At 43.4% G+C, this 24,866-nt stretch overlaps 1 protein-coding gene across 1 annotated transcript in view; it reads left to right on the forward strand.

The window, feature by feature from the left end:
* The first annotated feature begins 2,179 nt into the window (after nucleotides 1-2,179).
* The window catches only part of LOC139561923 (kinesin-like protein KIF1C), a 79,432-nt gene continuing 56,745 nt past the window's right edge, over nucleotides 2,180-24,866 (forward strand). The window contains exons 1-4 of the mRNA XM_071379357.1: nucleotides 2,180-2,748; nucleotides 17,558-17,685; nucleotides 22,871-22,947; nucleotides 23,046-23,160. Coding sequence (XP_071235458.1) covers nucleotides 17,580-17,685; nucleotides 22,871-22,947; nucleotides 23,046-23,160 — 298 coding nt within the window. The 5' untranslated portion in view covers nucleotides 2,180-2,748; nucleotides 17,558-17,579. The remainder of the gene's footprint in view (nucleotides 2,749-17,557; nucleotides 17,686-22,870; nucleotides 22,948-23,045; nucleotides 23,161-24,866) is intronic.

Raw genomic sequence — 24,866 nt, forward strand, 5'->3', positions numbered from 1 at the left:
AGGATAAAGGGGGACGCTTGCAAGCCGAAGGACACCATCCCAACTGTGAAGCACAGGGGTGGCAGCATCATGTTGTCGGGGTCCTTTGCTGCAGGAGGGACTGGTGAACTTCACAAAATAGATGGCATCATGAGGCAGGAAAATTATGTGGATATATTGAAGCAACATCTCAAGACATCAGTCATGAAGTTAAAGCTTGGTCACAAATGGGTCTTCCAAATGGACAATTACCCCAAACATACTTCCAAAGTTGTGGCAAAATGGCTTAAGAACAACAAAGTCAAGGTATTGGAGTGGCCATCACAAAGCCCTGACCTCAATCCCATAGAAAATGTGTGGGCAGAACTGAAAAGCGTTTGCAAGCAAGGAGGCCTACACACCTGACTCAGTTACACCAGCTCTGTCAGGAGGAATGGGCCAAAATTCACCAAACTTATTGCTTGTGGAAGGCTACCTGAAACGTTTGACCCAAGTTAAACAATTTAAAGGCAATGCTACCAAATACTAATTGAGTGTATGTAAAGTTCTGACCCAATGGGAATAGGATGAAAGAAATAAAAGCTGAAATAAATCATTCTCTCTACTATTATTCTGACATTTCACATTCTTAAAATAAAGTGGTGATCCTAACTGACCTAAGACAGGGAATTCTTACTAGGATTAAATGTCAGGAATTGTCAAAAAACTGAGTTTAAATGTATTTGGCTAAGGTGTATGTAAACTTCCGACTTCAACTGTATCTACCTCTAATACCTTATTATTATCTATCCTGATGCCTCGTCACTTTACCCTGCCTTCATGTACATATCTACCTCAAATACCTTATTATTAACTATCCTGATGCCGAGTCACTTTACCCTGCCTTCATGTACATATCTAACTTAAATACCTTATTAGTTGTATTTCACGGTAAAGTCTACACCAATTGTATTTCACAGTAAAGTCTACACCAGTTGTATTTCACGGTAAAGTCTACACCAGTTGTATTTCACCGTAAAGTCTACACCAATTGTATTTCACGGTAAAGTCTACACCAATTGTATTTCACAGTAAAGTCTACACCAGTTGTATTTCACGGTAAAGTCTACATCAGTTGTATTTCCCCGTAAAGTCTACACCAATTGTATTTCACGGTAAAGTCTACACCAATTGTAATTCACAGTAAAGTCTACACCAGTTGTATTTCACGGTAAAGTCTACATCAGTTTTATTTCACCGTAAAGTCTACACCAATTGTAATTCACAGTAAAGTCTACATCAGTTGTATTTCACGGTAAAGTTTACATCAGTTGTATTTCACGGTAAAGTCTACATCAGTTGTATTTCACGGTAAAGTCTACACCAGTTGTATTTCACGGTAAAGTCTACATCAGTTGTATTTCACGGTAAAGTCTACACCAGTTGTATTTCACGGTAAAGTCTACACCAGTTGTATTTCACGGTAAAGTCTACATCAGTTGTATTTCACCGTAAAGTCTACATCAGTTGTATTTCACGGTAAAGTCTACACCAGTTGTATTTCACAGTAAAGTCTACACCAGTTGTATTTCACGGTAAAGTCTAGACCAGTTGTATTTCACCGTAAAGTCTACATCAGTTGTATTTCACGGTAAAGTCTACACCAGTTGTATTTCACAGTAAAGTCTACATCAGTTGTATTTCACGGTAAAGTCTACATCAGTTGTATTTCACAGTAAAGTCTACATCAGTTGTATTTCACGGTAAAGTCTACATCAGTTGTATTTCACGGTAAAGTTTACATCAGTTGTATTTCACGGTAAAGTCTACATCAGTTGTATTCCGCACATGTGACAAATTTGTTTTGATTTGGTCAACCCTCCTCATATGACCTCACCTAAACCTGTACCCCCACACATTGACTCAGTTCCGGTACCCCCTGTATATAGCCTCCTTATTGTTATTTTATTGTGTTAATTTTTTTTAAACTTTAGTTTATTTAGTAACTATTTTCTTAACTCTCATTATTTTTTTGGTTAAGGGCTTGTAAGTAAGCATTTCACGTTAAGGTTTACACCTGTTGTATTCGGCGCACGTGACTAATACAATTTGATTTGATTTGGAGCGCTACTGGGCGTGCAGGTTTTTGCTCGAGCCCTGCTCTAACACACCCAAATACACTGCCCCTTTAACTGAGCTCGCTGTCCGGTCCTACCCCTGACGTCACGCGGGTGATGGCGACCGGCTGGTTCCTCTGAGCGAGAGGTGAGGAGAGGAGGAGCGCTTGAGGCGAGGGCCGCACACTTTATTTTTTATTTTTTATTTTTATTTTTCCGTTCCAACCGGCCCGGTAAATAACGGAGAGAGGACTTCCCCGTCCAGCTGTCAGTCCGGGACCTGAGGTCAAACGAACTCCGGTTCACCGGACAGACATAACGTTATCGGGACCAGAACTCTTGCCTGCCTTTTCCTCTGCCGTGATTCAGCCCGATCCGAGATCAGATCACACCGATCGGCCGACGCTAAACTTTCCGTTTCTCTCTCCCGGGACTAAATCCTGTCTCATCGACACTTAATCTCGCAGTATTAACGACACTTTTAATCGTTTGGGAACTTTTACTTTCAGGTCGCGAGGAGTTGTAATTCGCCTAAAGGACACAGCGCCCCCACCCAACTTTTGGAACACTTTTCTCCGTGGTTCTTATTTCTGTCTGGTGCGGTAAACGGGGCGAGGAGTATCTAACTGGACGTCGCTGAGCCACTAGACCCACCGTTCTTTCTCCATTAAAGGTGAGTCATAACTTGGTCTGGGGACCAGCCCTATAGGCCCGATCAGCTCAGAGACACGGGACCGGACGGGTAGGCCTGGCCAGCTCAGAGACACGGTGTGTGTGATCAGTAACTCTAGAGTTAGATCAGAGACATTCCAATCATCCTTCAGGCTATGACGCGTTTATTTACAGCAATTGTTTTATTTATTTTTACATAGTTTTAGGACAACAAATTAGATTATGATTAAAGTCACCTAGTCAGATGGTTCTAAATGCCACCCTGACTGACTGTCGGTAGTCTCGCTGGCCCCGGTGGCACCAAGCCCGTGTCTGGTGACGTCGCCTGAGGGATCACGTGGACCTGCCGGAGGTCCAGCCTGTTAAGTTTCAGGTTTCCAGTTTTAATGTCACATTAACAAGTTCAGTGAAATGCCTTTCTTACAAACTCAAAACCCAACAATGCAATAATCAATAACAATGTAATACTAGAAAAAACACAGGAGAAATAACAATAAGAAATATACAATTAAGTAAGTAAGCATATAATATACACGAAATATTTCAGTTACCATATTAACAATGTGCAGGGATACTGGAGTGATGGAGGTAGATATGTATAGGGGTAAGGTGACTATATACAGGGTCAGTACCATATTAACAATGTACAGGAATACTGGAGTGATGGAGGTAGATATGTATAGGGGGAAGGAGACAGGGATACTGGAGTGATGGAGGTAGATATGTATAGTGATGGAGGTAGATATGTATAGGGGTAAGGTGACTATATACAGGGTCAGTACCATATTAACACTGTACAGGGATACTGGAGTGATGGAGGTACATATGTATAGGGATAAGGTGACTATATACAGGGTCAGTACCATATTAACAATGTACAGGGATACTGGAGTGATGGAGGTAGATATGTATAGGGGTAAGGTGACTATATACAGGGTCAGTTCCATATTAACAATGTACAGGGATACTGGAGTGATGGAGGTAGATATGTATAGGGGTAAGGTGACTATATACAGGGTCAGTACCATATTAACAATGTACAGATATACTGGAGTGATGGAGGTAGATATGTATAGGGGTAAGGTGACTATATACAGGGTCAGTACCATATTAACAATGTACAGATATACTGGAGTGATGGAGGTAGATATGTATAGGGGTAAGGTGACTATATACAGGGTCAGTACCATATTAACAATGTACAGGGGTACTGGAGTGATGGAGGTACATATGTATAGGGGTAAGGTGACTATATACAGGATCAGTACCATATTAACAATGTGCAGGGATACTGGAGTGATGGAGGTAGATATGTATAGGGGTAAGGTGACTATATACAGGGTCAGTACCATATTAACAATGTACAGATATACTGGAGTGATGGAGGTAGATATGTATAGGGGTAAGGTGACTATATACAGGGTCAGTACCATATTAACAATGTACAGATATACTGGAGTGATGGAGGTAGATATGTATAGGGGTAAGGTGACTATATACAGGGTCAGTACCATATTAACAATGTACAGGGATACTGGAGTGATGGAGGTAGATATGTATAGGGGTAAGGTGACTATATACAGGGTCAGTCCCATATTAACAATGTACAGGGATACTGGAGTGATGGAGGTAGATATGTATAGGGGTAAGGTGACTATATACAGGGTCAGTACCATATTAACAATGTACAGATATACTGGAGTGATGGAGGTAGATATGTATAGGGGTAAGGTGACTATATACAGGGTCAGTACCATATTAACAATGTACAGATATACTGGAGTGATGGAGGTAGATATGTATAGGGATAAGGTGACTATATACAGGGTCAGTACCATATTAACAATGTACAGGGATACTGGAGTGATGGAGGTACATATGTATAGGGATAAGGTGACTATATACAGGGTCAGTACCATATTAACAATGTGCAGGGATACTGGAGTGATGGAGGTAGATATGTATAGGGGTAAGGTGACTATATACAGGGTCAGTCCCATATTAACAATGTACAGATATACTGGAGTGATGGAGGTAGATATGTATAGGGGTAAGGTGACTATATACAGGGTCAGTACCATATTAACAATGTACAGGGATACTGGAGTGATGGAGGTACATATGTATAGGGGTAAGGTGACTATATACAGGGTCAGTACCATATTAACAATGTACAGGGATACTGGAGTGATGGAGGTACATATGTATAGGGATAAGGTGACTATATACAGGGTCAGTACCATATTAACAATGTGCAGGGATACTGGAGTGATGGAGGTAGATATGTATAGGGGTAAGGTGACTATATACAGGGTCAGTCCCATATTAACAATGTACAGGGATACTGGAGTGATGGAGGTAGATATGTATAGGGGTAAGGTGACTATATACAGGGTCAGTACCATATTAACAATGTACAGGGATACTGGAGTGAGGGAGGTAGGTATGTATAGGGGTAAGGTGACTATATACAGGGTCAGTACCATATTAACAATGTACAGGGATACTGGAGTGATGGAGGTACATATGTATAGGGATAAGGTGACTATATACAGGGTCAGTACCATATTAACAATGTACAGGGATACTGGAGTGATGGAGGTAGATATGTATAGGGGTAAGGTGACTATATACAGGGTCAGTACCATATTAACAATGTACAGGGATACTGGAGTGATGGAGGTAGGTATGTATAGGGGTAACAGTGATAGGTTTAGGTTACTATCATTCATATTCCATATGAGCCCTATGGGGACCTGGTCTAAAGTAGTGCACTATATAGGGAATAGGGTGCCATAGGGCTCTGGTCTAAAGTAGTGCACTATATAGGGAATAGGGTGCCATTTGTGATTGTCTTCAAGTCTCCAACCTGTTGAAGGAGTTGTTCAGAGTCCGCCTATCCTTCATCGAATGTGATGATGTCATCACAATTAGTTTTATTACTGCCAAAACGCTCTGACCCCACATGACACACACACACACACACACACACACACACACACACACACACACACACACACACACACACACACACACACACACACACACACACACACACACACACACACACACACACAGAGAGAGCATAGGGAGAGTTGTAAACACTACTAAGATAATGTAACCAGTCTCCAGTCCAATGTTTGGTAATGAGAGTAACTGGTAACTCTATAGAAATAGGGCGGAGGGTCATTATAACTCTATAGAAATAGGGCGGAGGGTCATTATGACTCTATAGAAATAGGGCGGAGGGGCATTATCACTCTATAGAAATAGGGCGGAGGGTCATTATAACTCTATAGAAATAGGGCGGAGGGCCATTATAACTCTATAGAAATAGGGCGGAGGGGCATTATCACTCTATAGAAATAGGGCGGAGGGTCATTATAACTCTATAGAAATAGGGCGGAGGGGCATTATCACTCTATAGAAATAGGGCGGAGGGGCATTATCACTCTATAGAAATAGGGCGGAGGGTCATTATAACTCTATAGAAATAGGGCGGAGGGTCATTATAACTCTATAGAAATAGGGCGGAGGGCCATTATAACTCTATAGAAATAGGGCGGAGGGTCATTATAACTCTATAGAAATAGGGCGGAGGGCCATTATAACTCTATAGAAATAGGGCGGAGGGTCATTATAACTCTATAGAAATAGGGCGGAGGGCCATTAACTCTATAGAAATAGGGCGGAGGGTCATTATAACTCTATAGAAATAGGGCGGAGGGCCATTATAACTCTATAGAAATAGGGCGGAGGGTCATTATAACTCTATAGAAATAGGGCGGAGGGTCATTATAACTCTATAGAAATAGGGCGGAGGGCCATTATAACTCTATAGAAATAGGGCGGAGGGTCATTATAACTCTATAGAAATAGGGCGGAGGGTCATTATAACTCTATAGAAATAGGGCGGAGGGCCATTATAACTCTATAGAAATAGGGCGGAGGGTCATTATAACTGTATAGAAATAGGGCGGAGGGTCATTATAACTGTATAGAAATAGGGCGGAGGGCCATTATAACTCTATAGAAATAGGGCGGAGGGTCATTATAACTGTATAGAAATAGGGCGGAGGGCCATTATAACTGTATAGAAATAGGGCGGAGGGCCATTATAACTCTATAGAAATAGGGCGGAGGGTCATTATAACTCTATAGAAATAGGGCGGAGGGCCATTGTAACTGTATAGAAATAGGGCGGAGGGCCATTATAACTCTATAGAAATAGGGCGGAGGGCCATTGTAACTCTATAGAAATAGGGCGGAGGGTATTATGACTCTATAGAAATAGGGCGGAGGGTCATTATGACTCTATAGAAATAGGGCGGAGGGTCATTATGACTCTATAGAAATAGGGCGGAGCGTCATTATAACTCTATAGAAATAGGGCGGAGGGCCATTATAACTGTATAGAAATAGGGCGGAGGGCCATTATAACTCTATAGAAATAGGGCGGAGGGCCATTATAACTGTATAGAAATAGGTCGGAGGGCCATTATGACTCTATAGAAATAGGGCGGAGGGTCATTATAACTGTATAGAAATAGGGCGGAGGGTCATTATAACTGTATAGAAATAGGGCGGAGGGCCTAGGGACAGGTATCTGTCTGTGTACATTAAAGGAGTAGGTTGTAGAAGCACATTGTGACAGCTGGACAGCTGGACTCTCTCTCTCTCTGTCTCTCTCTCTCTGTCTCTCTCTCTGTCTCTCTCTCTCTGTCTCTCTCTCTCTCTTTGTCTCTCTCGCCTTTTGTCTGTTTCTCTCAGTCTGTCTCCTTCAGACCTAAACCTGTATAGTGGTGATGTTATTAGAGCAGCATCTCTCAGAACTTCTAACAGCTGGGTGTTTAAAACAGGACAAACTGTAGTCTTAGACTAGGGTTCTAACAGTAGACCAGTGTAATGGGTTATCTCTAAACTGTTTAAAAACAAGACAAACTGTCTTTCTCTGCTCTCTGCCGGTTCCCTCCTCTCTCCTCTCTGCCGGTTCCCTCCTCTCTCCTCTCTGCCGGTTCCCTCCTCTCTCCCCTCCGCCGGTTCCCTCCTCTCTCCTCTCCGCCGGTTCCCTCCTCTCTCCTCTCTGCCGGTTCCCTCCTCTCCCCTCCGCCGGTTCCCTCCTCTCTCCTCTCTGCCGGTTCCCTCCTCTCTCCTCTCCGCCGGTTCCCTCCTCTCTCCTCTCTGCCGGTTCCCTCCTCTCTCCTCTCCGCCGGTTCCCTCCTCTCTCCTCTCTGCCGGTTCCCTCCTCTCTCCACTCCGCCGGTTCCCTCCTCTCTCCCCTCCGCCGGTTCCCTCCTCTCTCCTCTCTGCCGGTTCCCTCCTCTCTCCTCTCCGCCGGTTCCCTCCTCTCTCCTCTCTGCCGGTTCCCTCCTCTCTCCACTCCGCCGGTTCCCTCCTCTCTCCCCTCCGCCGGTTCCCTCCTCTCTCCTCTCTGCCGGTTCCCTCCTCTCTCCTCTCTGCCGGTTCCCTCCTCTCTCCCCTCCGCCGGTTCCCTCCTCTCTCCTCTCTGCCGGTTCCCTGCTCTCTCCTCTCCGCCGGTTCCCTCCTCTCTCCCCTCCGCCGGTTCCCTCCTCTCTCCTCTCTGCCGGTTCCCTCCTTTCTCCTCTCTGCCGGTTCCCTCCTCTCTCCTCTCTGCCGGTTCCCTCCTCTCTCCACTCCGCCGGTTCCCTCCTCTCTCTTATAGGGGAAAGGCCCTCTGGTGGTCCTTCTACATCTTAGACTTGGAAACATGGCCACAGCACTGTATAATACCATGGAAACATGGCCACAGCACTGTGTAATACCCTGGAAACATGGCCACAGCACTGTGTAATACCCTGGAAACATGGCCACGGCACTGTGTAATACCCTGGAAACATGGCCACGGCACTGTGTAATACCCTGGAAACATGGCCACAGCACTGTGTAATACCCTGGAAACATGGCCACAGCACTGTGTAATACCCTGGAAACATGGCCACAGCACTGTGTAATACCCTGGAAACATGGCCACAGCACTGTGTAATACCCTGGAAACATGGCCACAGCACTGTGTAATACCCTGGAAACATGGCTACAGCACTGTGTAATACCCTGGAAACATGGCCACGGCACTGTGTAATACCCTGGAAACATGGCCACGGCACTGTGTAATACCCTGGAAACATGGCCACAGCACTGTGTAATACCCTGGAAACATGGCCACGGCACTGTGTAATACCCTGGAAACATGGCCACGGCACTGTGTAATACACTGGAAACATGGCCACAGCACTGTGTAATACCCTGGAAACATGGCCACAGCACTGTGTAATACCCTGGAAACATGGCCACAGCACTGTGTAATACCATGGAAACATGGCCACAGCACTGTGTAATACCCTGGAAACATGGCCACTGCACTGTGTAATACCCTGGAAACATGGCCACAGCACTGTGTAATACCCTGGAAACATGGCCACAGCACTGTGTAATACCCTGGAAACATGGCCACAGCACTGTGTAATACCCTGGAAACATGGCCACAGCACTGTGTAATACCCTGGAAACATGGCCACAGCACTGTGTAATACCCTGGAAACATGGCCACAGCACTGTGTAATACCCTGGAAACATGGCCACAGCACTGTGTAATACCCTGGAAACATGGCCACAGCACTGTGTAATACCCTGGAAACATGGCCACAGCACTGTGTAATACCCTGGAAACATGGCCACTATGTATCTGATCCTGGTACCTCTACCAGCCTGCTGTATTACATTTATGTCATTTAGCAGACGCTCTTATCCAGAGCGACTTACAAATTGGAAAGTTCATACATATTCATCCTGGTCCCCCCGTGGGGAATGAACCCACAACCCTGGCGTTGCAAGCGCGTTGCAAGCGCCATGCTCTACCAACTGAGCCACACGGGACTGATATCTGATCCTGGTACCTCTACCAGCCTGCTGTGTCTATGTATCTATGTATCTGATCCTGGTACCTCTACCAGCCTGCTGTATCTGATCCTGGTACCTCTACCAGCCTGCTGTATCTGATCCTGGTACCTCTACCAGCCTGCTGTATCTGATCCTGGTACCTCTACCAGCCTGCTGTGTCTATGTATCTGATCCTGGTACCTCTACCAGCCTGCTGTATCTGATCCTGGTACCTCTACCAGCCTGCTGTGTCTATGTATCTGATCCTGGTACCTCTACCAGCCTGCTGTATCTGATCCTGGCAACCAACGTTGTGTGTGTGTTTCATTGACTCTCTTTGTCTGTCCATTCAGAGTTGAAAGCGCCTGTGAAAATGAATTGTGTTTTGAATGTGGCTGCAGGTTACAAAGAGGTAGGTGTGTAGGTGTGTGTGTGTGTAGGTGTGTGTGTGTGTGTGTGTGTGTGTGTGTGTGTGTGTGTGTGTGTGTGTGTGTGTGTGTGTGTGTGTGTGTGTGTGTGTGTGTGTGTGTGTGTGTGTGTGTGTGTGTGTGTGTGTGTGTGTGTGTGTGTGTGTGTGTGTGTGGGGCAGAAGTTGGATGGGGGAAGTGACTCAGAGAAGGTGCACCTCTACTCACTTCCTATATGTCGAGCTGTGGTGTGTGTGTGTCCTAGAGTTGTTCTGACTGATTCACCTAACATTTAGACTAGAATACCTGTTAGGGCAGTCTGTAGTTGTAACATGTCTCAGAGGGCAGTCTGTAGTAATGTTGTAGTTGTAACATGTCTCAGAGGGCAGTCTGTAGTAAGGTTGTAGTTGTAACATGTCTCAGAGGGCAGTCTATAGTAATGTTGTAGTTGTAACATGTCTCAGAGGGCAGTCTGTAGTAAGGTTGTAGTTGTAACATGTCTCAGAGGGCAGTCTATAGTAAGGTTGTAGTAAGGTTGTAGTAGTGTTGTAGTTGTAACATGTCTCAGAGGGCAGTCTGTAGTAAGGTTGTAGTTGTAACATGTCTCAGAGGGCAGTCTGTAGTAAGGTTGTAGTTGTAACATGTCTCAGAGGGCAGTCTGTAGTAAGGTTGTAGTAGTGTTGTAGTTGTAACATGTCTGAGGGCAGTCTGTAGTAATGTTGTAGTAAGGTTGTAGTAGTGTTGTGGTTGTAACATGTCTCAGGAGGCAGTCTGTAGTAACGTTGTAGTAAGGTTGTAGTAGTGTTGTGGTTGTTAACATGTCTCAGAGGGCAGTCTGTAGTAAGGTTGTAGTAGTGTTGTAGTTGTAACATGTCTGAGGGCAGTCTGTAGTAATGTTGTAGTAAGGTTGTAGTAGTGTTGTGGTTGTAACATGTCTCAGAGGGCAGTCTGTAGTAAGGTTGTAGTAAGGTTGTAGTTGTAACATGTCTGAGGGCAGTCTGTAGTAAGGTTGTAGTAAGGTTGTAGTAAGGTTGTAGTAAGGTTGTAGTAGTGTTGTAGTACGGTTGTAGTTGTAACATGTCTCAAAAGGCAGTCTGTAGTAAGGTTGTAGTATGGTTGTAGTAAGGTTGTAGTAACGTCGTAGTAGCGTTGTAGTTGTAACATGTCTCAAAGCGTAGTCTATAGTAAGGTTGTAGTAAGGTTGTAGTAGTGTTGTAGTTGTAACATGTCTCAGAGGGCAGTCTATAGTAAGGTTGTAGTAAGGTTGTAGTAGTGTTGTAGTTGTAACATGTCTCAAAGGGCAGCCTGTAGTAACGTTGTTGTAATGTTGTAGTTCTAACATGTCTCAAAGGGCAGTCTGTAGTAAGGTTGTAGTAGTGTTGTAGTAAGGTTGTAGTTGTAACATGTCTCAGAGGGCAGTCTGTAGTAAGGTTGTAGTTGTGTTGTAGTAAGGTTGTAGTTGTAACATGTCTGAGGGCAGTCTGTAGTAGGGCTGGGCGATAAATCCACATCAATAATTATCCAGGTGATTACTTCCCTCAATCACCATATAAAAACGTTTAGATTCATTTTCGATAATGTCGATATAAAATAATTAGGTACAGCAGTCCATTTCACCTCTGTGACGCAGCAGGAACATGTGGAGAAGTGACAATATGCACGTGGAGAGGAATACGCCCACTAAAAACCACTTAGCACCTCGAGTGATGGAGTAGCCACTATTAACCACTAAATGCGTGATGGAGTAGACACTATTAACCACTAAATGAGTGATGGAGTAGACACTATTAACCACTAAATGCGTGATGGAGTAGACACTATTAACCACTAAATGAGTGATGGAGTAGACGCTATTAAACACTAAATGAGTGATGGAGTAGCCACTATTAAACACTAAATGAGTGATGGAGTAGACACTATTAAACACTAAATGAGTGATGGAGTAGACACTATTAAACACTAAATGAGTGATGGAGTAGACACTATTAACCACTAAATGAGTGATGGAGTAGCCACTATTAACCACTAAATGAGTGATGGAGTAGACACTATTAACCACTAAATGAGTGATGGAGTAGCCACTATTAACCACTAAATGAGTGATGGAGTAGACGCTATTAAACACTAAATGAGTGATGGAGTAGACGCTATTAAACACTAAATGAGTGATGGAGTAGCCACTATTAAACACTAAATGAGTGATGGAGTAGCCACTATTAACCACTAAATGAGTGATGGAGTAGACACTATTAACCACTAAATTAGTGATGGAGTAGACACTATTAACCACTAAATGAGTGATGGAGTAGACACTATTAACCACTAAATGAGTGATGGAGTAGACACTATTAAGTCATGAGGCTCTGGTCTAATGTAGTACACAGCTTTAGTCATGATGCTCTGGTCTAATGTAGTACACAGCTTTAGTCATGATGCTCTGGTCTAATGTAGTACACAGCTTTAGTCATGATGCTCTGGTCTAATGTAGTACACAGCTTTAGTCATGATGCTCTGGTCTAATGTAGTACACAGCTTTAGTCATGATGCTCTGGTCTAATGTAGTACACAGCTTTAGTCATGATGCCCTGGTCTAATGTAGTACACAGCTTTAGTTAATCGGCTCTGGTCTAATGTAGTACACAGCTTTAGTCATGATGCCCTGGTCTAATGTAGTACACAGCTTTAGTTAATCGGCTCTGGTCTAATGTAGTACACAGCTTTAGTCATGATGCTCTGGTCTAATGTAGTACACAGCTTTAGTCATGATGCTCTGGTCTAATGTAGTACACAGCTTTAGTCAAGAGGCTCTGGTCTAATGTAGTACACAGCTTTAGTCAAGATGCTCTGGTCTAATGTAGTACACAGCTTTAGTCATGATGCTCTGGTCTAATGTAGTACACAGCTTTAGTCATGATGCTCTGGTCTAATGTAGTACACAGCTTTAGTCATGATGCTCTGGTCTAATGTAGTACACAGCTTTAGTCATGAGGCTCTGGTCTAATGTAGTACACAGCTTTAATCATGATGCTCTGGTCTAATGTAGTACACAGCTTTAGTTATGATGCTCTGGTCTAATGTAGTACACAGCTTTAGTTAAGAGGCTCTGGTCTAATGTAGTACACAGCTTTAGTCATGATGCTCTGGTCTAATGTAGTACACAGCTTTAGTCATGATGCTCTGGTCTAATGTAGTACACAGCTTTAGTCATGATGCTCTGGTCTAATGTAGTACACAGCTTTAGTCATGATGCTCTGGTCTAATGTAGTACACAGCTTTAGTCATGATGCTCTGGTCTAATGTAGTACACAGCTTTAGTTATGATGCTCTGGTCTAATGTAGTACACAGCTTTAGTTAAGAGGCTCTGGTCTAATGTAGTACACAGCTTTAGTCATGATGCTCTGGTCTAATGTAGTACACAGCTTTAGTCATGATGCTCTGGTCTAATGTAGTACACAGCTTTAGTCATGATGCTCTGGTCTAATGTAGTACACAGGTTTAGTTATGATGCTCTGGTCTAATGTAGTACACAGCTTTAGTCATGATGCTCTGGTCTAATGTAGTACACAGCTTTAGTCATGATGCTCTGGTCTAATGTAGTACACAGCTTTAGTTAAGAGGCTCTGGTCTAATGTAGGACACAGCTTTAGTCATGACGCTCTGGTCTAATGTAGTACACAGGTTTAGTTATGATGCTCTGGTCTAATGTAGTACACAGCTTTAGTTAAGAGGCTCTGGTCTAATGTAGTACACAGCTTTAGATAAGAGGCTCTGGTCTAATGTAGTACACAGCTTTAGATAAGAGGCTCTGGTCTAATGTAGTACACAGCTTTAGTCATGATGCTCTGGTCTAATGTAGTACACAGCTTTAGTCATGATGCTCTGGTCTAATGTAGTACACAGCTTTAGTCATGATGCTCTGGTCTAATGTAGTATACAGCTTTATTCATGATGCTCTGGTCTAATTTAGTACACAGCTTTAGTCATGATGCTCTGGTCTAATGTAGTACACAGCTTTAGTCATGATGCTCTGGTCTAATGTAGTACACAGCTTTAGTCATGATGCTCTGGTCTAATGTAGTACACAGCTTTAGTCATGATGCTCTGGTCTAATGTAGTACACAGCTTTAGTCATGATGCTCTGGTCTAATGTAGTACACAGCTTTAGTTAAGAGGCTCTGGTCTAATGTAGTACACAGCTTTAGTCATGATACTCTGGTCTAATGTAGTACACAGCTTTAGTCAAGAGGCTCTGGTCTAATGTAGTACACAGCTTTAGTCAAGATGCTCTGGTCTAATGTAGTACACAGCTTTAGTCATGATGCTCTGGTCTAATGTAGTACACAGCTTTAGTCATGATGCTCTGGTCTAATGTAGTACACAGCTTTAGTCATGATGCTCTGGTCTAATGTAGTACACAGCTTTAGTCATGAGGCTCTGGTCTAATGTAGTACACAGCTTTAATCATGATGCTCTGGTCTAATGTAGTACACAGCTTTAGTTATGATGCTCTGGTCTAATGTAGTACACAGCTTTAGTTAAGAGGCTCTGGTCTAATGTAGTACACAGCTTTAGTCATGATGCTCTGGTCTAATGTAGTACACAGCTTTAGTCATGATGCTCTGGTCTAATGTAGTACACAGCTTTAGTCATGATGCTCTGGTCTAATGTAGTACACAGCTTTAGTCATGATGCTCTGGTCTAATGTAGTACACAGCTTTAGTCATGATGCTCTGGTCTAATGTAGTACACAGCTTTAGTTATGATGCTCTGGTCTAATGTAGTACACAGCTTTAGTTAAGAGGCTCTGGTCTAATGTAGTACACAGCTTTAGTCATGATGCTCTGGTCTAATGTAGTACACAGCTTTAGTCATGATGCTCTGGTCTAATGTAGTACACAGCTTTAGTCATGATGCTCTGGTCTAATGTAGTACACAGGTTTAGTTATGATGCTCTGGTCTAATGTAGTACACAGCTTTAGTCATGATGCTCTGGTCTAATGTAGTACACAGCTTTAGTCATGATGCTCTGGTCTAATGTAGTACACAGCTTTAGTTAAGAGGCTCTGGTCTAATGTAGGACACAGCTTTAGTCATGACGCTCTGGTCTAATGTAGTACACAGGTTTAGTTATGATGCTCTGGTCTAATGTAGTACACAGCTTTAGTTAAGAGGCTCTGGTCTAATGTAGTACACAGCTTTAGATAAGAGGCTCTGGTCTAATGTAGTACACAGCTTTAGATAAGAGGCTCTGGTCTAATGTAGTACACAGCTTTAGTCATGATGCTCTGGTCTAATGTAGTACACAGCTTTAGTCATGATGCTCTGGTCTAATGTAGTACACAGCTTTAGTCATGATGCTCTGGTCTAATGTAGTATACAGCTTTATTCAAGATGCTCTGGTCTAATTTAGTACACAGCTTTAGTCATGATGCTCTGGTCTAATGTAGTACACAGCTTTAGTCATGATGCTCTGGTCTAATGTAGTACACAGCTTTAGTCATGATGCTCTGGTCTAATGTAGTACACAGCTTTAGTCATGATGCTCTGGTCTAATGTAGTACACAGCTTTAGTCATGATGCTCTGGTCTAATGTAGTACACAGCTTTAGTTAAGAGGCTCTGGTCTAATGTAGTACACAGCTTTAGTCATGATACTCTGGTCTAATGTAGTACACAGCTTTAGTCATGATGCTCTGGTCTAATGTAGTACACAGCTTTAGTCATGATGCTCTGGTCTAATGTAGTACACAGCTTTAGTCATGATGCTCTGGTCTAATGTAGTACACAGCTTTAGTCATGATGCTCTGGTCTAATGTAGTACACAGCTTTAGTCATGATGCTCTGGTCTAATGTAGTACACAGCTTTAGTTAAGAGGCTCTGGTCTAATGTAGTACACAGCTTTAGTTAAGAGGCTCTGGTCTAATGTAGTACACAGCTTTAGTTAAGAGGCTCTGGTCTAATGTAGTACACAGCTTTAGTCATGATACTCTGGTCTAATGTAGTACACAGCTTTAGTCATGATGCTCTGGTCTAATGTAGTACACAGCTTTAGTCATGATGCTCTGGTCTAATGTAGTACACAGCTTTAGTTAAGAGGCTCTGGTCTAATGTAGTACACAGCATTAGTCATGATACTCTGGTCTAATGTAGTACACAGCTTTAGTCATGATGCTCTGGTCTAATGTAGTACACAGCTTTAGTCATGATGCTCTGGTCTAATGTAGTACACAGCTTTAGTCATGATGCTCTGGTCTAATGTAGTACACAGCTTTAGTCATGATGCTCTGGTCTAATGTAGTACACAGCTTTAGTTAAGAGGCTCTGGTCTAATGTAGTACACAGCTTTAGTTAAGAGGCTCTGGTCTAATGTAGTACACAGCTTTAGTTAAGAGGCTCTGGTCTAATGTAGTACACAGCTTTAGTCATGATACTCTGGTCTAATGTAGTACACAGCTTTAGTCATGATACTCTGGTCTAATGTAGTACACAGCTTTAGTCATGATGCTCTGGTCTAATGTAGTACACAGCTTTAGTTAAGAGGCTCTGGTCTAATGTAGTACACAGCTTTAGTCATGATGCTCTGGTCTAATGTAGTACACAGCTTTAGTCATGAGGCTCTGGTCTAATGTAGTACACAGCTTTAGTCATGATACTCTGGTCTAATGTAGTACACAGCTTTAGTTAAGAGGCTCTGGTCTAATGTAGTACACAGCTTTAGTCATGATACTCTGGTCTAATGTAGTACACAGCTTTAGTCATGATGCTCTGGTCTAATGTAGTACACAGCTTTAGTCATGATGCTCTGGTCTAATGTAGTACACAGCTTTAGTCATGATGCTCTGGTCTAATGTAGTACACAGCTTTAGTCATGATGCTCTGGTTTAATGTAGTACACAGCTTTAGTCATGATGCTCTGGTCTAATGTAGTACACAGCTTTAGTCATGAGGCTCTGGTCTAATGTAGTACACAGCTTTAGTTAAGAGGCTCTGGTCTAATGTAGTACACAGCTTTAGTCATGAGGCTCTGGTCTAATGTAGTACACAGCTTTAGTCATGATGCTCTGGTCTAATGTAGTACACAGCTTTAGTCATGATGCTCTGGTCTAATGTAGTACACAGCTTTAGTCATGATGCTCTGGTCTAATGTAGTACACAGCTTTAGTCATGATGCTCTGGTCTAACGTAGTACACAGCTTTAGTCATGATGCTCTGGTCTAATGTAGTACACAGCTTTAGTTATGAGGCTCTGGTCTAATGTAGTACACAGCTTTAGTCATGATGCTCTGGTCTAATGTAGTACACAGCTTTAGTCATGATGCTCTGGTCTAATGTAGTACACAGCTTTAGTCATGATGCTCTGGTCTAATGTAGTACACAGCTTTAGTCATGATGCTCTGGTCTAATGTAGTACACAGGGAATAGGAAGGCAAAGTTCTGTGTTCTAAATATGTGTTCTGCGTTCTAAAGATGTGTTCTGTGTTCTAAAGATGTGTTCTGTGTTCTAGGGGTCAGGGGTCAGGGTTGAGGATGGCAGGAGCCTCGGTGAAGGTGGCGGTGCGCGTGCGACCTTTCAACTCCCGGGAGACCAGCCGAGATGCCAAGTGTGTTATACAGATGCAGGGCAACTCCACCTGTAAGTCTCACACACACACACACACCACACACCACACACACACACACACACACACACACACACACACACCATACACACACACACACCACACACACCATACACACACACACACCACATACACCATACACACACATACACACACACCACACACATACACACACACCACACCACACCACACCACACCACACCACACACATACACACACACACACCACACCACACCACACCACACACACAGTCACGATTCTCCCAAAGTGTGCATATGGGTTTAAAAGCATATGATTGGTGAAGACATTGGCTGGAGGGAGTTCTCAACATTGGTAAACCCATGTGAGAAAGTGTACAAGTGTGCACTCCAGGAGAAGTGTGCAGTCCAGGAGAAGTGTGCAGTCCAGGAGAAGTGTGCAGTCCAGGAGAAGTGTGCAGTCCAGGAGAAGTGTGCAGTCCAGGAGAAGTGTGTGACCCTGTGTTCAGCAGCTCTGAACAGTCTGCCTGCTCAACCTTGCTCTGTTTGCCTACTGTCTGTCATTGACTGTGTTCAACAAACACACTGAGAATTTGCCTAAATCCCACAGTTGAGGTCTGATTGTTCTCCGAGTGATTTGCATAACCATCTAGAGGGAGATATGATCTAGTCCAGAATACCCCCTCTAGAGAGACGGAGATGGTCTAGTCCAGAATACCCCCCTCTAGAGAGGGAGATATGGTGTAGTCCAGAATACCCCCTCTAGAGAGACGGAGATGGTCTAGTCCAGAATACCCCCCTCTAGAGAGACGGAGATGGTCTAGTCCAGAATACCCCCTCTAGAGAGACGGAGATGGTCTAGTCCAGAATACCCCCCTCTAGAGAGGGAGATATGGTGTAGTCCAGAATACCCCCTCTAGAGAGACGGAGATGGTCTAGTCCAGAATACCCCCCTCTAGAGAGACGGAGATGGTCTAGTCCAGAATACCCCCTCTAGAGAGACGGAGATGGTCTGTCCAGAATACCCCCCTCTAGAGAGAGAGAGATGGTCTAGTCCAGAATACCCCCTCTAGAGAGACGGAGATGGTCTAGTCCAGAATACCCCCCTCTAGAGAGGGAGATATGGTGTAGTCCAGAATACCCCCTCTAGAGAGACGGAGATGGTCTAGTCCAGAATACCCCCCTCTAGAGAGGGAGATATGATCTAGTCCAGAATACCCCCTCTAGAGAGACGGAGATGGTCTAGTCCAGAATACCCCCCTCTAGAGAGACGGAGATGGTCTAGTCCAGAATACCCCCTCTAGAGAGACGGAGATGGTCTGGTCCAGAATACCCCCCTCTAGAGAGAGAGAGATGGTCTAGTCCAGAATACCCCCTCTAGAGAGACGGAGATGGTCTAGTCCAGAATACCCCCCTCTAGAGAGGGAGATATGGTGTAGTCCAGAATACCCCCTCTAGAGAGACGGAGATGGTCTAGTCCAGAATACCCCCCTCTAGAGAGAGAGAGATGGTCTGGTCCAGAATACCCCCCTCTAGAGAGGGAGATATGATCTAGTCCAGAATACCCCCTCTAGAGAGACGGAGATGGTCTAGTCCAGAATACCCCCCTCTAGAGAGGGAGATATGATCTAGTCCAGAATACCCCCTCTAGAGAGACGGAGATGGTCTAGTCCAGAATACCCCCCTCTAGAGAGGGAGATATGATCTAGTCCAGAATACCCCCTCTAGAGAGACGGAGATGGTCTAGTCCAGAATACCCCCCTCTAGAGAGGGAGATATGATCTAGTCCAGAATACCCCCCTCTAGAGAGACGGAGATGGTCTAGTCCAGAATACCCCCCTCTAGAGAGACGGAGATGGTCTAGTCCAGAATACCCCCTCTAGAGAGAGGGAGATGGTCTGGTCCAGAATACCCCCCTCTAGAGAGACGGAGATGGTCTAGTCCAGAATACCCCCCTCTAGAGAGGGAGATATGATCTAGTCCAGAATACCCCCTCTAGAGAGACGGAGATGGTCTAGTCCAGAATACCCCCCTCTAGAGAGACGGAGATGGTCTAGTCCAGAATACCCCCTCTAGAGAGAGGGAGATGGTCTGGTCCAGAATACCCCCCTCTAGAGAGACGGAGATGGTCTAGTCCAGAATACCCCCTCTAGAGAGACGGAGATGGTCTAGTCCAGAATACCCCCCTCTAGAGAGGGAGAGGGTCTTGTCCAGAATACCCCCCTCTAGAGAGGGAGAGATGGTCTAGTCCAGAATATTCCCCTCTAGAGAGGGAGATATGGTCTAGTCCAGAATACCCCCCTCTAGAGAGACGGAGATGGTCTAGTCCAGAATATTCCCCTCTAGAGAGGGAGAGATGGTCTAGTCCAGAATACCTCCCTCTAGAGAGGGAGATGGTTTAGTCCATAGTAACATGGCTCTCTTCATGTTTACATTTTTAGTTCAGAATACCCCGTCCCCCCTCTAGAGACGGAGATGGTCTAGTCCAGAATATTCCCCTCTAGAGAGGGAGAGATGGTCTAGTCCAGAATACCTCCCTCTAGAGAGAGGGAGATGATCTAGTCCAGAATACCCCCTCTAGAGAGACGGAGATGGTCTAGTCCAGAATACCCCCCTCTAGAGAGACGGAGATGGTCTAGTCCAGAATACCCCCTCTAGAGAGAGGGAGATGGTCTGGTCCAGAATACCCCCCTCTAGAGAGACGGAGATGGTCTAGTCCAGAATACCCCCTCTCGAGAGGGAGATGATCTAGTCCAGAATACCCACCTCTAGAGGGGGAGATGGTTTAGTCCATAGTAACATGGCTCTCTTCATGTTTACATTTTTTTTAAATTTATATTTATTTCACCTTTATTTAACCAGTTAGGCTAGTTGAGAACAAGTTCTCATTTACAATTGCGACCTGGCCAAGATAAAGCAAAGCAGTGTGACACATACAACAACACAGAGTTACACATGGAGTAAAACAAACATACAGTCAATAACACAATAGAAAAAGTCTATATACATTGTGTGCAAATAAGGTAAGATAAGGGAGGTAAAGGCAATAAATAGGCCATGGAGGCGAAATAATTACAATATAGCAATTAAACACTGGAATGATAGATGTGCAAGTAGAGATACTGGGGTGCAAAGGAGGAGAAAAGAAAAGTAAATAAAAACAGTAAGGGGATGAGGTAGGTAGATTGGGCTATTTACAGATGGGCTGAGTACAGCTGCAGCGATCGGTTAGCTGCTCAGATAGCTGATGTTTAAAGTTAGTGAGGGAAATAAAACTCCAACTGCTATGGGTGGGTGTTGTTATGGTGACCAGTGAGCTGAGATAAGGCGGGGCTTTACCTCGCAGAGACTTGTAGATGATCTGGAGCCAGTGGGTTTAGTGATGAATATGAAGCGAGAGCCAGCCAACGAGAGCATACAGGTCGCAGTGGTGGGTGGTATATGGAGCTTTGGTGACAAAACGGATGGCACTGTGATAGACTGCATCCAATTTGCTGAGTAGAGTGTTGGAGGCTATTTTGTAAATGACATCGCCGAAGTCGAGGATCGGTAGGATGGTCAGTTTTACGAGGGTGTGTTTGGCAGCGTGAGTGAAGGATGCTTTGTTGCGAAATAGGAAGCCGATTCTAGATTTAACTTTGGATTGTAGATGTTTAATGTGAGTCTGTACACTCCTTCACTCCCCTTCTCTCTGTAGGGTACACTCCTTCACTTCCCTTCTCTCTGTAGGGTACACTCCTTCACTTCCCTTCTCTCTGTAGGGTACACTCCTTCACTCCCCTTCTCTCTGTAGGGTACACTCCTTCACTCCCCTTCTCTCTGTAGGGTACACTCCTTCACTTCCCTTCTCTCTGTAGGGTACACTCCTTCACTCCCCTTCTCTCTGTAGGGTACACTCCTTCACTCCCCTTCTCTCTGTAGGGTACACTCCTTCACTCCCCTTCTCTCTGCAGGGTACACTCCTTCACTCCCCTTCTCTCTGTAGGGTACACTCCTTCACTCCCCTTCTCTCTGTAGGGTACACTCCTTCACTTCCCTTCTCTCTGTAGGGTACACTCCTTCACTTCCCTTCTCTCTGTAGGGTACACTCCTTCACTTCCCTTCTCTCTGTAGGGTACACTCCTTCACTTCCCTTCATGGTGATTGGTTGTACGTTATTCTCGGAAGGTGTTTGAACATTCAACTTTCCACCCAGCTCAGACAATATGTCTGAAAATCTCCAACAGGTTATTACGTAACGTGAGGCTGAGTGAATCGGGCTCTCTATGTTGCATCAGTGTGCCAGAGATCACAGCAAAGCACACTCCTCTGAGCCTATAAATAAATGTGTGTGTGTGTGTGTGTGTGTGTGTGTGTGTGTGTGTGTGTGTGTGTGTGTGTGTGTGTGTGTGTGTGTGTGTGTGTGTGTGTGTGTGTGTGTGTGTGTGTGTGTGTGTGTGTGTGTGTCTCATATGCGTCCCAGGGAACAGGCCTCAGTAGCAATCCCAGAATTCCTGTGCCAGTCATGTGACCCTAGAGTCTGTTATTTTGCACGTTCAGTTTGAAGGGGGTTAGAGGGTGTATGTTGAGGGTCTGAGCTAGGGGGTTAGAGGGTGTATGTTGAGGGTCTGAGCTAGGGGGTTAGAGGGTGTATGTTGAGGGTCTGAGCTAGGGGGTTAGAGGGTGTATGTTGAGGGTCTGAGCTAGGGGGTTAGAGGGTGTATGTTGAGGGTCTGAGCTAGGGGGTTAGAGGGTGTATGTTGAGGGTCTGAGCTAGGGGGTTAGAGGGTGTATGTTGAGGGTCTGAGCTAGGGGGTTAGAGGGTGTATGTTGAGGGTCTGAGCTAGGGGGTTAGAGGGTGTATGTTGAGGGTCTGAGCTAGGGGGTTAGAGGGTGTATGTTGAGGGTCTGAGCTAGGGGGTTAGAGGGTGTATGTTGAGGGTCTGAGCTAGGGGGTTAGAGGGTGTATGTTGAGGGTCTGAGCTAGGGGGTTAGAGGGTGTATGTTGAGGGTCTGAGCTAGGGGGTTAGAGGGTGTATGTTGAGGGTCTGAGGTCTGAGCTAGGGGGTTAGAGGGTGTATGTTGAGGGTCTGAGCTAGGGGGTTAGAGGGTGTATGTTGAGGGTCTGAGCTAGGGGGTTAGAGGGTGTATGTTGAGGGTCTGAGCTAGGGGGTTAGAGGGTGTATGTTGATGGTGTGTGTACTACTGTGTGTGTGTACTAACGCGTGTCTCTCCTCTTCAGGCATCTCCAACCCCAAACAGCCCAAGAACGAAGGCAAGAGTTTCACCTTCGACTACTCTTACTGGTCACACACCACGGTGAGATTCTCTCTCAGTGAGCCCAAGGACCCACAGTTTCTCTCTTCTTCATAGTAAATCTGGTAACTGTGCGACCATGTTGTGTCCTATCTCCCCAGGCGGAGGATGAGAGATTTGCCTCCCAGAGACAAGTCTATAAGGACATTGGCGAGGAGATGCTGCTTCATGCTTTTGAAGGATACAATGTCTGTATCTTCGCCTACGGACAGACAGGTTGGTTCACCCATCTAGCTATCTGTTGATACTACTCATGATATATTGATCTGTCTGTTGATAAACTCATGATATATTGATCTATCTGTAGATAAACCCATGATATATTGATCTATCTGTAGATAAACCCATGATATATTGATCTATCTGTAGATAAACTCATGATATATTGATCTATCTGTAGATAAACCCATGATATATTGATCTATCTGTAGATAAACCCATGATATATTGATCTATCTGTAGATAAACTCATGATATATTGATCTGTCTATCTGTAGATACTACTCATGATATATTGATCTATCTGTAGATACTACTCATGATATATTGATCTGTCTATCTGTAGATACTACTCATGATATATTGATCTGTCTATCTGTAGATACTACTCATGATATATTGATCTATCTATCTATAGATACTACTCATGATATATTGATCTATCTGTAGATACTACTCATGATATATTGATCTGTCTATCTGTAGATACTACTCATGATATATTGATCTGTCTATCTATAGATACTACTCATGATATATTGATCTATCTGTAGATACTACTCATGATATATTGATCTATCTATAGATACTACTCATGATATATTGATCTGTCTATAGATACTACTCATGATATATTGATCTGTCTATCTGTAGATATTGCTCATGATATATTGATCTATCTATAGATACTACTCATGATATATTGATCTATCTATAGATACTACTCATGATATATTGATCTATCTATCTATAGATACTACTCATGATATATTGATCTATCTATAGATAAACTCATGATATATTGATCTATCTATAGATAAACTCATGATATATTGATCTATCTGTAGATACTACTCATGATATATTGATCTATCTATAGATAAACTCATGATATATTGATCTATCTGTAGATACTACTCATGATATATTGATCTATCTATAGATAAACTCATGATATATTGATCTATCTGTAGATACTACTCATGATATATTGATCTATCTATAGATAAACTCATGATATATTGATCTATCTATAGATACTACTCATGATATATTGATCTATCTATAGATAAACTCATGATATATTGATCTATCTGTAGATACTACTCATGATATATTGATCTATCTATAGATACTACTCATGATATATTGATCTGTCTATCTATAGATACTACTCATGATATATTGATCTATCTGTAGATACTACTCATGATATATTGATCTATCTATAGATACTACTCATGATATATTGATCTGTCTATCTATAGATACTACTCATGATATATTGATCTGTCTATCTGTAGATACTACTCATGATATATTGATCTATCTATCTATAGATACTACTCATGATATATTGATCTATCTATAGATACTACTCATGATATATTGATCTATCTATAGATACTACTCATGATATATTGATCTGTCTATAGATACTACTCATGATATATTGATCTGTCTATCTATAGATACTACTCATGATATATTGATCTATCTATAGATACTACTCATGATATATTGATCTGTCTATCTATAGATACTACTCATGATATATTGATCTATCTATAGATACTACTCATGATATATTGATCTATCTATAGATACTACTCATGATATATTGATCTGTCTATCTGTAGATACTACTCATGATATATTGATCTGTCTATCTGTAGATACTACTCATGATATATTGATCTATC

The sequence above is a fragment of the Salvelinus alpinus genome, chromosome 31 (genome assembly GCF_045679555.1).
Source record: "Salvelinus alpinus chromosome 31, SLU_Salpinus.1, whole genome shotgun sequence".
NCBI classification, from domain to species: domain Eukaryota; kingdom Metazoa; phylum Chordata; class Actinopteri; order Salmoniformes; family Salmonidae; genus Salvelinus; species Salvelinus alpinus.